The sequence below is a fragment of the Canis lupus genome, chromosome 26, assembly GCF_048164855.1.
Source record: "Canis lupus baileyi chromosome 26, mCanLup2.hap1, whole genome shotgun sequence".
Classification (NCBI taxonomy): domain Eukaryota; kingdom Metazoa; phylum Chordata; class Mammalia; order Carnivora; family Canidae; genus Canis; species Canis lupus.
The window spans coordinates 3,894,585-3,909,511 of NC_132863.1; the positions used below are offsets into that span (position 1 = coordinate 3,894,585).

General features: G+C 52.1%; 1 protein-coding gene across 1 annotated transcript; it reads right to left on the reverse strand.

The window, feature by feature from the left end:
* Positions 1 to 5,903: 5,903 nt before the first annotated feature.
* Positions 5,904 to 14,647, reverse strand: PAX1 (paired box 1). The gene is made up of 5 exons (XM_072799816.1): positions 14,389 to 14,647; positions 13,337 to 13,966; positions 11,630 to 11,772; positions 10,870 to 11,092; positions 5,904 to 6,090 (listed from the first exon to the last, which is right to left on the reverse strand). The coding sequence occupies exons 1-5, from the start codon at positions 14,645 to 14,647 to the stop codon at positions 5,999 to 6,001; spliced, it is 1,347 nt and encodes a 448-aa protein (XP_072655917.1). The 3' UTR covers positions 5,904 to 5,998.
* Between the last annotated feature and the right edge of the window lie 280 nt (positions 14,648 to 14,927).

The window sequence follows — 14,927 nt, forward strand, 5'->3', positions numbered from 1 at the left end:
AGATAAAATCCATCGTATTTCCTAGAAGTGTCAGTTTTGAGTAGGCTGCTTTTTCTTTCTCTTTTTTTTATTTATGTATTTATTCGTGAGAGAGAAAGAGCGAGCAGGGGGGCAGGGGTAGAGGGACTAGTAGGCTCTCCACTAAGCAGGGAGCCTGACATGGGGCTCAATCCCAGGATCCCAGGATCATGACCTGAGCCAAAGGCAGACTCTTAACTGACTGAGCCACCCATGTGCCCCTAGGTTGCTTTTTCAAACCCATATTAACTCGTTCTGTATTCAGAGAATTGGATGTATGTATCTACCAGAGTCAAAGTCAGAAGTGAAACTTATTTATAAGGGATTCTTGACTTCTCAGCTAATTTATTTGATAATTCCCATGTGGATGAACCAATAAAATCATTTTTCACAAGCCCGGCTGGTCCTCTTTGTTCCAGAATCAAAGAGTCTGGTTATCAATTACAACAATGACATCAACAACAAAAGCATTCTTCTTGTAAACATGTGTTGTCACAACCTGAACAGGTTTACCAGAATGATGGATTTTTTTGTAGATTGTTAGCTTGGTTTTCCCTCTTCATCCTCACAGAACAATATGTGCTCCCCCTGGTGGCCAGAATGATATGTTTGCCTTCTTAGATCATCAAGCTAATCTTTTTACACCTTTTGCCAAAGGAACGTTTTCTTTTCCTTCTTTTTTTTAAATGTTTCGCAGGTTCTAGGTTTCAATTCAATTCTTTAAAAAAAAAAAAACAAACAAACAGCTTCTTTCAATTCATTCAAATATCTGTCTCATTTTTTCCTCCAAGAGATTCCTTGTTAAATCCAAACCAACTAGTTAAAGAATTTTTGTTTTGGTGTGTGTTGTTTGGGGTAAAAGAAAATCTTAGGAAGCTAAAACCACATCCACCAGTGCCCAGGAGAACTCCCAAAAGTGGACATTGTATGGCTGGTCTAAGAAACTGGAGATAATCCATTGGTCAATATATCTCACCAGAGAAAAAGGAAATAAAATGTTACAAGATGGAAATGTAATTTAAGAGCTGAATGAACACTCGGTCAGCTTATTTCATCCTTAAGAAGAAAAAAGACAGTGGAGGCAGCCCAGGTGGTTCAACTGTAGTGCAGCTGAAATTCCATCAGCCATGAAAACTGTAATTGGGATTCCACTTTTGGATTTGGCCAGCCCAGAAACAGATGTGTGTTCCGACCAAGATCACAGACTGCTTCTCCTGGAGAAGAGCTCTTTAGAGTGAAACAGGGGTTTCAACCAGTTTCAACTCCAAAGAAGAGACTTGCCTAATTGAGTATAATTGTTCCAAGTGTTTAGAATTCCCGAGTTGGATTCTGACTAAATGTGTGGTTCTGGTTGCAATGCCTTGAAAAAGAGGCACTGTGATTCCTCCTCGCTCTGGCCTTTAAAAAAAAAAAAAAAAAAAAGGAAGAAGAAGAAGAATCCAAAAACAGAAGTTTTTTTGTTTTTGTTTTTTCTCCTAAGTGGAGATCCAATCGCTTGGCTAGAACTATCTCAGCCACGGGACATTTCTTCAGTGAATGATGCTATAGTTCAGACAGCGAGGTCAAGGTGAAGACCAAATAACATTTTGCGCATAATTCCTGCCCATTAAAAGAAGAGAATCAAGTGTTTCTCATTACATAGCCTGTCTGGGTGCACAGTCCTTTCAACTGAGCTCCTCAGGCACATTTTGGCAAGATCCTAAATTCATATTATCCAGCAATACAGGAAGCAGGTAGAGTTTCTTTTGAAAAGAGACCCAGGCCAACGTAGCCCCAGCTAGGGAAGCTGATGGCAGGAAACCCACAGCCTGCATTAACCCGAACCACCACCCAATGAAATAGATCCCATCCTCTGGAACAGGAGGCAAGAAACAAGCAAATGGGAAAACGCAGTTGTCTACCAGTGAGGTTCATCTGTCAGGAGGCTAATTCCACAGAGATCCCAATGAATTTGGGACACGTAAGAAGCAAGTTTGTGCCAGTGCTGAATATTTATGTTTTATTCCTATCCAATATTCTTTCCCCCCATCCCTTTGCCTCTGTCTCTTTCCTGACGTAAAGAGATGGACTCCCTTCAAAGGAAAGGATAACTGCATTTGCCAGTGCCTAGCCACTTTGAATGCCCTTTGGTGATCTGGAAAACAAGTCTGAGTGTCTTCAAGAAGGACTCCAGGTCTCTTGTCCCTCCGTCTCCTTCCCTTCCTCCTTGCTGACAAGCAATCACCCTTCCCAGAGAAGTTATTACAATCCATTCGAAGCACTTCCTCCAATAATGAATGCAACAAAATCCTGCCTTTACTCACTTAAAGCACGAAGCTGGCCCTCTTTACAAATACTCTGTTTTCAATAAACCCTGTTGATATGCATCCATTCAAAAGAATAAAATGAACACAGTGGAGCTGAAGCTGCTGGTATGCAAAGATCAGATCTCCAGACCCTATCTGTGTGTATAGAGCACAGATCCTTGGTGTGCGCTGTTAAATAGCACATATACAGATAGAGACAGATTCTACTGTCTGCATTTTTTTTTTCCAGGACGGATTCATAAAAGGCTGTAACAGTGTTCACCTTTAAAAACAGAAATGAGGATAGGAAGAAACTTTCACTTTTCATTTCGATGTTTCTGTACTGCTAGAATTTTCTAACAATGTGCATGTATTACTTTCATTCTTTCAAAAAAAACCCAAAGGGTTATTTAAGTGATTATATCTTTTTTGTTTATTTCTGTTTTAGTGTTTCTCTATGTTAAAAGAAATACTATTCTTAAATTAAAAAAAAAAAAAAAGAGGCAAGTGCTAGAAAGCCAAATTGCTTTTGAGGAGCAATTTTTTTCTTAAATTATTCTACCTAGCATGGTACTACCTAATTTTATCCTACATCCCCAGTACCTCCACAGATCTGTAAGCACAGAAACCAAAACGGCAATGTACTAATGGGATGTTCTGGGGGGGGGGGAAGGTTTAAAATTATGGTCCCCCATCAACTCTTAAAAATGACTCTCCTATCCTTTTTTAATAGTAAAATCATCTCCAGGGGGATGAAGCAACACCAGTGTCAGTCTTCCTCTAGACCAGGTCACTATGGGTGTCACTACACGGGATGGTGTATTTCATTGACAAGACCACAGAGGCTCAGAGGTCACAGGCCTCCTTCAGTCACAGTACAGTGGAGAAAAGATTTAACTCAAACTCAACAGGGACTTATCATGGCCCGAAGCCTCAAGAGAGAAGAAGGAATGTCCCTGCATATCCCACACAGCAATGTCAAAGCTTGCTGGCAGGCACTGTGCCTGGAGCTGTCCATGCCCCATGAAAGCTCACCCTGGCTCACCAGGGCCAAGGAACTCTGAAAGGCCCATCTCCAGCCATAGGATATGGGGAACCACTAGGGACAGATTTGGCAAGTGCCGCCCTTTCCAGGTGGCATTTACAACACTAGGTGTCTTCCATCCTTCCCAGGTCGCTTTTCCCAGCTTTTTTACCCTGACCTCTGGGGAGCACAAACACACAAGTGGGAAATGTCAGGGAAATGGGGATGACGGCAACTTGGAGACTTTGGCTAAACACGTAGAGTCTCCTCATTTCTTCAGGAGGCAGGGGGGATGCCTTCTTCCTGGCCCAGCCAAGCCTGTCCTCCTCCAGGCAGCAAGCACGGACTCATGAAAATCAGAAGCATGTAAAGCTCATGTAAATACAAGATCGGCAGAAAGGACTAGTGACTGGAAGACATGCTTCCTTTTCATATCTTATTCCTATTACCATTTAGACCAGCTTCTCTGCAGGAAACGCTGGCAGAGAAGGCTGAGTACCCCAGGCTCAGAGTTCAAGCCCCCATCCTGGTTCTCTGATGAGACACTGTCATCTAGTCTTTGTGCCTAAGCCCTGCAATTTGTAGTTAGCTGTACGGCCCAGAGAAAAGAAACCAATAGTTGGTCCCCAATATTCTTAGATATAAAATGGAACTTTTTTTTTTTTTAAAGCAAGAGCCTTTGAAAATCTGGAAACCAAAGTTTCTACATGAAAAAAAAAAAAACAGGTCTCGTTTTGTAGTTCATACCTTCAGTGGGTATGATTGCAATGAGTTATAATAAAAAATAATTTCCTCACTGGTTGCCTCCATTAGTCCAAACAGGCAGCTCCACTACAAGCAAAACTTTCAATTCAAAAATGTCTTGAGAAAGCCAAACATGGAAAGGAAAAACAAAACAAAACAAAACAAAAAAAACAACTAGCCAGAGACCTCTGTGTAGTTAGAAATCCCTACATGGTTTGGTAGCCTGGGATAATTTTCTTTTGCTTTCAGAACATTAGAAATGTTCCAGAAAGGTCCTCATTGTTGCTCACTGTCTTTCGTTCTTGTAAGAATCAGCTTTCTGTTAGCATGATTTCTGCACAGTGCTTCTCTGCCCTGGTTCTTCCAGGCTGCCCTTGGAGTTTCCTGGGGCAGAGCCCTGAAAGTGTTCCTCCTTCATCTTCTCCTCCACCTCCTGCCCAGCCCCAGGGCAGTGAGTGCTAGTGAATAAACTGATGCAGGAATGTCATCTGAACAGTGTTTGCGCTGGCAAGTCAGGGACTAGAGTAGGTGAGGCGGACCTACACAGCCCTGCAGGCTGGACACAGACTTGCTCACCCTTACAACGCGTTCTCCAGATGCTTTCCTTTATTCAAAGGTAGCCACATTTAACAGGTGAGACACTCTCACCGGTGATATTTTTATGACTACAAAAATCACAAGTTTTATGTCCAGGGTCCCTGCCACTAGTGCACCTGAACCTGGAAGCAGTGAACAGCTCTTGTGTCCAGCTCTAGAAGACACTCTCTGGGTTTTTTTGACCCTCATCCCCTTGCAAACCAGAAGCCAGATTGCACCTTTGTACCCAGAAGCAATGTGTGGTTTAACTGAACAAATGTGCTGACCCCTGAAAACTGAAAACAGTGCTGATGCATTTCCATTGTGTCAGGTTCCCTCCTGTTAAGTGTGGAGGGGTGAGAAGGGGCACCTCCAGGACATGCAGTTTTCTAAGTAGAGAAATACCAATGACCCCAATGCCCTCTACTCCTACCCTAATCTTCTTTGGGGTGACATCATCTCAAAGGAAGCAAAGAGAACCTCAGCCACTAGGTGCTGAGAACATACAGATTATCAGACAATGTGATGGGGGGGGGAGGACAGTTCATCCAGCTTTGCTTGGGTTCATTAACATGAAAATATAAAATAAAGGCCGTGGTCTCTTTGTCCATGCCCTAGGTCCCAGATCCCTCCCTTAGGGCTCGGGGGCTTCGAGAGGCGGACACCAGAGTCTCAGCTGCCATGGACTAAGGGTGGAGGAACCCAGTCTGGACCTCTCCTGGAAGACCTACTGTAGGTCAGGGAAGCAGTAGGAATGAAGAGAAACCGATTTCCTGGCTGTAAAAGACACTCAAGAGAGAAGGGAGGTTAGGACCACAGGAAAAGGAGCACGGTGGCGCAGAAGGGAGAGGAGAAAGGGAAGCAACGAAGACGGGAGAAAAATTCAGAGGACAAAAGGAAGGCAGGGGAACATGAAGAAGGAAAGGAAAGCAGGTTAGGAAGGAAGGAGGACGCGAAGACAGGAAGGACGCTGGGGAGAGAGAGCAAGGGGAGAAGAAGGGAAGGTGCCGAACAACCCTGGGAGAGGTAGGAAAAACACTTGCGGCTGGCGGGGCGAGGGAGGCCACGTCGGAGCAAGGATCGGGACGAGGGTGAAACAGTCTAAAGCCAAAGGTCAGGAAAGCCTAAAAACCCTGGCCCGTAAGGGAAGTGTGGCCGCCGGGCCGGTGGGCGGGTGGCCTGGGGGCCGACGCGCTGGCCGAGCGGGCTGGCTCCGGGCACCTCCTCGGCTGTCCTGGGTCCCGCGCGCCGCTCCCTCGGCTCCCTCGGCTCCCTCGGCCCCGTCGGCCGGTCAGCCGCTCGCTCCGGGCCCGGGCTGGCGCTCGCGCTCGCGCTCGGGGAAGCGCTGCCCCTAGGAGGTGGAGGCCGGGATGGGCAGTCCGTGTAAGCTGCTGAGGCCATCCGGGGCCTTGCCGCCGGGGCTGGACGGCTTCCGATCGGCCGCTGCGGGAGGAAGCACAGGGGTGTCGGGTCACTGGCTGGCGCGGCGCAGGGCGAGAGACCCGGAGGCCCCGACGTCCGCAAACGGGGTGACAGCGCGAGGACCTGGGCTGGACGCTCCGGGGGCTAAAGAAAGAAGCCGGGGCCGCTCGCCAAGGGCCCCACGCGCCCGCTAGCGCCCGCGCGTCCGGATCCCCGCAAGGGAGCCACCCGTGAGCACGGCCCTGGCGCTCTGGCCAAGGCCCCCTGACCGCAGCGCAGTGCGCTCGTCTTCGCCCCGCACCGTCTCAGCCAAGGAGTGCCGGGCGCCGGCCTGCCCTACCGACCCGTGCGCCCCCGGCGGGGAGGAGGGGGCAGGGAAGGAGGCAGGGAGCGGAGACCCCCGCGCCCCTCCCCGGACCGCCACCCAGTCTCCAGCCGCGCGCGGGCCCAGGGAGCTGCCGGCCCGTCAGGTCCACCGTCCCCCGCGGCTCGGGACGCTCGCGGTGGGCAGGGTTAACCGAGCGGGAGGCGGTCACCAAGCCGCCCCTGGTGGACGGCCCGCGGCGGCCCGGTTCCCTAAGGCACCGGAGGCGGCCCCGCTGTAAGTGGGTGGCCAACTTCGTTGTGCCCCGCGGCCCGGCAGTCCAGCTGCGTCCGCCCTGCGGGCACAGCACGCCCCGGGGCCTATCGCCTCCAGATTAAGTGACAGATCAGACGGCATCCTGCGCGTTGCGCTATTAGTTAGGGTTTTGGGAAGGGGCCCAAGATTTGCCTCCGGAAACCAGCAAAGTGACGCCACGAAGGCGCAACCTGTTTCTCCTCTCCCAGCCCCTGGCCGCTCAGCTCCTCCTGCAGGAAGTTCAAGTTGTTTATACCTAAAGGTGCCCATTTCAGCTTTCTTCTTTTCCCCTGCAACTCCTTCTTCAAAGGGGGTGCTCGAAGCGCTTCACTTTGGGATCAGGAGTAACTCTGGATTTTCTTGCCTTGCAGCTGCCCAGGCCAGGTGCAACTTGCGGTGGCTGCGGGGAGCCACGGGGGATACCCCTGGTTCAAAACCTCACACACACACACACACACACACACACACACACAACACACACACGGTTTCACAGGGGTTTTCAGGGCCAAGTGACCACTCTGCTCTACCCCACCTCTCAGCTCTCTTTCCTAAACACAGTCGTGGCGGCTCAACCAACAAAGTCTTCTGACCCTTGCTTTCCACCCTGTACTCACTTCAAGGTGAGGACCTGTTTAGAAAACATCACAGGAGAAGGTTTCTCAGCTATGGGCTGCTTGCCTTAGATGCCACGGAGAAAATGAACGAGTATAAAATAAACACCGCAGGGGGCAAGAGACAGATTCCACCCCACTCGACAGGGGAGACTCCTGCTGCTATGTTCTTAGCTCTGTCCCTGGCAGACTCTCGCCATAGAACCTCTCCTCCCCTCCTTTCCCACCCGCAGGGCCCCGGGGAAGCATGAGTGGCTATGTCATGGGGGCTTCAGAGGCTTGAGCCCACATTAAGCCCCCTGCTAGCTCATTTCATCTTAGGGGGTGGGAGGGGAGACAAGGGAGGGTTTTCAAAATATTGAGACTGCGGTTGCAGGGTCACTGGGACCAAGGTTGGGGCGGATGGAGGTGGGGTCTAGGTAGGGGACTCCAGGCCAGGTCAAATGAAACCAAGAGGTGGTTGGATCTCTCAGGCCAACACACCTGCACCCTAATGCTCTCTGGCAAAGTCTGCTTTCAGGATCAATCCTTCAAGAACTAATCGCAAGCAGAGATGAGTGGACTGAAGCTTCAAGTTCAGTTTAGCTTCAAGTTCTAGATTTGATATTCGAATGATACTCGAATCCATAGTTTTTCCAAAGCCCCTCTGGGAAGGATTTTAGAACCATGAGGTTTTGATGGTTTCTGAAAACACAGTGTAATTGTAAATACCAGTTGTCTTGCGGGAACCTCTAGTGAGGCCTGTCACCTGTCCAGAGGTGGGAAAGAGGTGTGTGGAGACAGTCCTGTGCTGGCTACAAGAAATCAGAAATCCCATGGATACTGAGATTCCAAGAATATCAGGTACCTTCCAAAAGTAGATGAGGTGGAGCTTTCCTTTTCTCTCAGGCCCCAAGAATCAAAGTTTCCTTTCACAGATGGAAAACATAAATCATATTTTCTCATCTACAAGTTAGGTAGGGAGCCCAGCCTTGCTCCTCTTTACCAAGATAAAAATAATAAGCAGCAATGCAAAATTTGACATTTGATTCGGCTTCCCTCAGGGTAAGTTAATGTTCATTTGCACCTAGTTTGGAGGATGCACTGAAATAGATGGATGTGCAGATAGACAGGTAGATATAATAGCATATGTGTGTTGTGCATGTATGCACCAGATGATCAAAAGTATTTGCTTTTTTACTGAGCATTCATAATATTAAATTGCCTTCATTAGAAAATTTTTGTTACTGAAAAAAATTCAGTAAATGTTATTCCTACTATTCTTAAAAACTGAACAACAATTAATGATAGTAAATGGGATTAGTTAGGGTGAGACAATTTAAGAAAAGATTAGAAAAAAATTAAAGGCAGTGATTCTTATTACTTTGTAATTTTTCAAAGACCAGTGGGTGGGGAGGGCTGGGGGAGGGGCAGGGGAGAGTCTTTAAAGTCCACTTTTCTGCCAGTGAGAAGGGTAAAACTCCATGACCCAAATAGGCATGTAATTCTCATGATTTTTATGTTCCTGTCCAAACACTAACACTTGTATGCCAGCTTGAGAAATCATTTATAGTGATGGACCTGATTTATTCGATGATCTTTTATCTAGATATTTCAAGAACTGTGAGAGTCAGGAAACGAGCATTAATTTTTTATAACTAAGGTAGCTAATTATTGCTGTGGATCTTGAAAATGGGTGGGACGTTTCATAACAGGAAGCAAGTATACAGGTAAAACCTGAATGTCAGAGCCATTAAATGGCCCTGTATTTCAGAAAGAAAGTATCTTCTAAAGAAAATCAACCATGAACAGATTCTCACCCCCTCAATTCGCTAGAGTTAGTTTAGAATTCTGAACTGTGTGTTTTCCCTTCGGATTGTTACCTACACGTCATATTTTGTTTCTAATGTAGAGTCTGAAATGTCTCCAGATGAAGTGGCGGGGTTAGCAAACAACCGCACTATTCTGGAGATAAAGAGCTTTCTGCAACCCCACACACACACACACCAGAGGGGGGTGGAAATCATTGCAATTTGTGGATATACATTTCTAATTCAAATGACCTGCTTAGTTAAATGACTTGTGTAATGGAGAAAATTCCATTTCTAGTCCTAATTCAGCACATAACTTCTTTTAAGGAAGCAGGTAGATTCAAGGCCAAGAACAAGACCCTGAGCAAAAGCACTCACCATGAGACACCCCCTCCCACCACAATCTGTCCTGAAATGTAAAGTTTTAAGGAGTTCTAATTCTGTTTTTTAAATTTATGCCCCAAGATGTTTATGCTCTAGAAAAAGTGAAGAGAAAAAAAAAAATTCCCTCCACTTGACTGTTATTTACTTACTGATGGCATCTTAATGGTTTCTCTCTCCCTGATCATGCTATTGCAGCTCACTGAAACTACATGGAAATAAAGTTTTTTGCCTGAATGTCACAAAGATGGAAGCCCCCGCCTGTCGCCTGACTAACCTCCATCTTGGCAGGTGTAAGGAAGATCAAGTGGTAAAAATCCTTTTGTAATCTAAAACATCCTTCGTCCCCATACTGCCCTCCAGGTTTGTGCTGTCTCCTTCACTGCTGGGGCTGGGACCCCACCCCTGCCCCAAGGTGACTTTTCCTCTTCTATAGAGTTGTGGAAGTTGCACATTTCTGGTGAGAAGAACCTACATGCGGGAAGGCTTGAAATTAGTGAATCCAGCCCTTGTTCGCCAATGAGGAAAATGAGATTCAAAAGCAGGTGAGCCTTTCCCAAGTTATAGGGGAAAAATAGAACCCTGAGGGCAATGTAGGAAGAGGCCCCTCACACTGTTGACCATCAATGAAATAAATACCTGAAGTCTGTTACTGGACTTATCAGGGAAGGAGAAGAGGAAGGAGAACTTCCTGCTCCATTTCCCACAGAAAGAAGGACCCCCAATCACACAGAGTTCAAAGGTCTAGATTGGGGATACATGGTTGAAATGCTCTCTCCATTCCCAAAGCATATGGTTAAGCAAATGAATAGAAGACCAGGGACAGGAAGGAAGGAAGGAAGGAAGGAAGGAAGGAAGGAAGGAAGGAAGGAAGGAAGGAAGGAAGGAAGGAAAGAGAGAAGGAGAGGAACAAAGGAGAAGAGAGAAAGGTACCCAGAAGAATCAGGTGTAGTCCACCACAGAAGGCAAAGCTCTGCAAGCTGAAGAAAGGTGGGCCTGGATGATGCTTCTGAGCCCTTCTGCAGATGGAGAAACTGAGACCCAGAAAGGAGCAATGACACGGTCAACGACACAAAACCAGGTTCAAAGCTGGAGCTCTGTTTGCCAAACAGACCCTCTTCCTTCTCTCTCAGTACAAGTCAGGAGGGACAGTCCTACCGCCTCTCTCAAGCTCTGCCTGCCTTTCTAAGAACAGGGCATACACCTGTTATAAATCAATCTGCTTCAAGAAGCTAAAGGCTTCGGAAGGATTTATGCCTGGGACCCACTACAGCCCTCCAGCTCTCCCCTCTTTGTCCGTCTCTCTCTCTGCCACCTCGTCCCGCGCTTACCCTCCTTCCGCGCACCCTTCCTTACCCCGGGGCCATCCACCGACGCCCTCCGCACCCAGGCCCCTCACCTTCCCGGCTGGGATGCTTGAAGGTCATGGCTGCGGCCAGCTCCCCGCCGTGCACGGCGACGCCGGCCCCAGGGGGCGCGAGCGGGGGCGGCTGCGCGGGCGGCCACGGCGGGCCCGGGGCGAGGTAGCCGGCGGCCGGGGCGCTGTAGACGCCGTGCTGGTTGGAGGCCGGGTAGGCGCAGGCCGGCAGGAAGCCGCCCACCGCAGAGAGGCCCGAGGCGGCCTGGAGGGACGACAGGGACAGACCGTCAGCAGCAGGCAGTCCCGCCCTCCGCTCGGGCGCGCAATCTCTGAGCTAGGGAATCCCCGTGTCCCCCTGCGTCCGCTCAGCCGTCCCCCACTCGCGGCCTGGCCTCGGACTCTCGCAGTCAGGCCTCAGGCAAAGTGATTTCCAAGCAAACTGGTAGAGACAATAGTAGAAGGCCAGGGGGGTCGCGGTGTTCCCAACCCGGATTCAGAAGAGGGGAGCCCTCTCCCTTCTGGGTTCTGGGTCCCAGCGTCTTCTTTTCTCTTACAAAATATCTTGGCAAAAAGCAAGGCAATTCCCTGGTCAGCCACAGCGCCCCCCAACTAGTGTGCTTGAGAAAAAGAGCAATAAATCTGTGGCGCTGACTCTGGCGGGCTGCGCGGCCAGACACCCCGGACTCGATCCCAGCCCCGGGGGGCGAGTCTTCCCTTCTCTTTCTCTCCCCGCACCCGCCAACCAACCCCCTGCGCCCCCGTTGAAGACACCTCCTTGCGCTGCCCCTCGGCCACTTACCTGAGTGTATTTAATATCGGCCTCCAGGGCCGGCTTCTCGAGCCCGTTCACGGCGGGCGCGGCCGGGAAGGCCGAGCGGTTCACGGCAGCCCAGTCTTCCATCTTGGGGGAGTAGGAGGCCCCTTCGCTCCCAGCCAGGGCCCCTGCGGGGACACGGGATGAATTAGCGGGGCACCCCAGTCTGCGCGGGGCCCGCGCGCGGCCCCCCGGCCCACACGTTTCCACGCAAGCTGGTACCCGCGGGCCGCCGAGGGTCCTCCGGCACTCCTGAGGTGCCCAAAGGCTCTGAGAGCGACGGGAGGCAGAGGGGTGGCGGGTACCCGGTTTCACTTTCACTCCCAGCAGGGCAGAGGGAAGAAAGCTCCCCGCTCCTCCCAACCTCAGACCCGCTTCCCGCGAAACAGTAAGACTCTGGTGGCAGGTGACCTGTCGGGCCAGGGCTAGGCGCGCTCCGCCAAGCCGACTTTAACCTGTCTGGAGGCTGTGCCCCCAAAAGTCCAAGTTCAAATCCACAGCAGGCTCATGGGAATTACATGGGTTTCTCAGTCTCAACAAGCGTATGGAAGGCGATGCAGAACTGCCTCTGGATACAGCCCAAATCTCCCAAAAGAGGCAACACCCCAGAGACCCCCGTGTGTCCCAGGCACAGATCTGCTCCTGGAGCGTGTGTGTGCATGGGTAACCAAGAGAAGACTCCAGATTTGAGTGCAGACCTGATGAAGTCGCCTCCCAGTCAACTGATTGCACCTTGGGAAGCTCTGGCCCAGCACTAGCCACAGCTCTGGCTTGAATCACCCGGAGAAACAAAGCTGTACCCGGCATCTGCCTTGGAGGCGCACCTTACTGCCACTGGAGCTAAGCATTCAGTTTCCTTCCAGCCGGCCCTCCTCTCTCTTGAGATAAGGTGAGTTTTGCTTCTTACCCCCATCCTGAGTCTGCTCATCTAAGATCCTGCAATTCCCTGGCTGGTTGTTGGGAGCAGGGGACACTGTGAAGAGACTGGGGACTCCATCCCAACCCACGTAAGTTCCTTCTGAGCCTTAAATCAAGGCTACCCCAAACCTCCCTCCCTCTCCCTCCCCTGCCTCCCAGCCCTGTGAAGAAAGAGGAACTGACAGGTTATAACTGCAGGCAAAGGGCAAATCCTAGCGACTCCCCCCCCCCCCCCCCAGGATGGCTGGGAGATCCCAGGTCCAGGAGCTGCAGGGCTGCTGGGCCTGCTGGAGATGTAGGCCGCGTTAGGATCTGCCAGACACCTCCCGTTTCCCTTTTACTCAAAAGACTCTTTGGGCCTGGAAGGAACAGAACCCTCTGGGGAATGCTGAGGGAACCCAGAAGATCAGGATCATAAGAAAAGGTCGCAGGATTGACTCTGTGGTTTGTTTGGCTTAGATCTGGTGATAGGGTTTTGCATACTTTTTGCAAGAATGAAAAAGCACAATTTCAGGCCTCCGATTTTGTGGTCAGCGATTGCTCTTCCATTTGGGAAATATTTTCCATATTTGTCATAAAATGTTCAAGATGTCAGAGGACTCCCACAGAAGGCCCAAGACCCTCAGTCTCCCTGCCCAGCCCTGAACCCTCCCTTTTGCCAAAACTGGTCCGAGGAAGATGTGACCCTCCACCCGCATGTCCACGCCCCCCCACCACCTCCAATCCCCATTTCTGCCCCTTCCAGGAACGCTACAGAGGGCCCCCCGGACTGACCTGTTTGCTCCATAAACGTCCGAATGCCCAGGATGTTGCTGACCGAATGCGCCGAGGGCCACGAACGGGGTATGCTGACGTGGCCTGCTGTGCCCGGGACCCCGTGGTGGCTGCCCATCTTGGTGCCCGTGGGCGACACAGGGCTGGGATAGGGGTACTGGTAGATGTGGTTGTAGGGCAGCGCGGGCTGCGGTGGCGGCTGCTTGCTCGCCTCGTAGGGCCCGGGCTGCGCCAGGCTGCCAATCTTATTGCGCAGGATTCGGCTGATGGAGCTCACGGAGGGCACGTTGTACTTGTCGCAGACGCCGTCGGCCAGCAGCCGGTCGCGGATCTCCCAGGCAAAAATGCCAGGGTCGCCCTGCTTGTAGTCCCGGATGTGCTTGACCACGTTGGGGGTCGTGACGCGGGGTTTGCTGCCTCCGATGGCTCCGGGCAGGATGGAGCCCGTCTCGTTGTAGCGCGCCAGGATCTTGCTCACGCAGCCGTGGGATACGCGAAGCTGCCGGCTGATGTCACAGGGTCGGATGCCCAGCTGCGCCAGCTCCACTATGCGCAAGCGGATGGCGTTGGGCAGGGGGCGGCCGTTGACGAACACGCCGCCCAGCTGGTTCACCTCGCCGTACGTCTGCTCTGCGGACGCGCCGGACGAGAGTAAACAGGCGGGGGAGAGAACACCGGCGGGTTAGCCAAGCAGGGTGGCCGCACCAGGCGCGCCTCCGGAGGAGCTCGCGGCGGGTCCTCAGCGTCCCGCAGGGCGAGCAGACGGACCGGGTCCGTGCGTGGGAGAGGGCGCCCGCCAAGGGGCTGCGGAGGGGGCGCCGCGCGCTTCAGCCCTGCGTGCCGGGCTCGACTTTGACGCGTCAACCGGTACATCCCCTCCGACATCCCCTGGGGCGACACGCCGACCTCCCCCCACCCAGCCCCAGATGGCTGGGGGCGTGCGGAGGACGCGACTAGTCCGGGGCCCGGGACCAGGAGGGAGGAAAGGGAGGCGCCGGGACCCAACCCGCCTCGTCTGCTCACCCGCGTCCCGCTTGCCGCCCGCCCCTTACCCATAGCGTGCGGGCCAGCCAGCTGCCTGGCGCCGAGGCGGCCGGGGCTGGGCCCGGCGCAGTCCGGGAGAGCTCGGGCGCCGCCGCCGCGGGAGAGGCATAGAGGGAGGGCGCGCGCGAGCCGAGAGCCGCGGCGGCCGGGCGGCGGGCTGGAAACTCGCGGTGCGCCGCCGCCGAGCGCGCAGCCGCCCTCCCCCGCCGCCGGGCGCTCCCAGGACCCTCTCCACGCCCGCGACCCCAGGCCTAGGGTGAACTTCATCCGATTAGGAGAAATTCGTCTGACCGGGAGGCTGCAGCGTGCGGAGATCAATTTGACGTGTCCTCCACGTCAATCTCGGCAGTCACGCCGGAGGCGCGCGAGTTGGCAGCTCATTGGTTCCCGTCACTGCATCCGGCGCCCCCCTCCCCGGCCTGAAACTCTACCCCCTCCTCTTGTCCTCCTCCCCCCTCGGCCTCCTCCACAACCCATCCCCCCCTACACACACACACACACACACACACACACAAATCCTAACTAACCCCAGCGGGACCTGGGACCT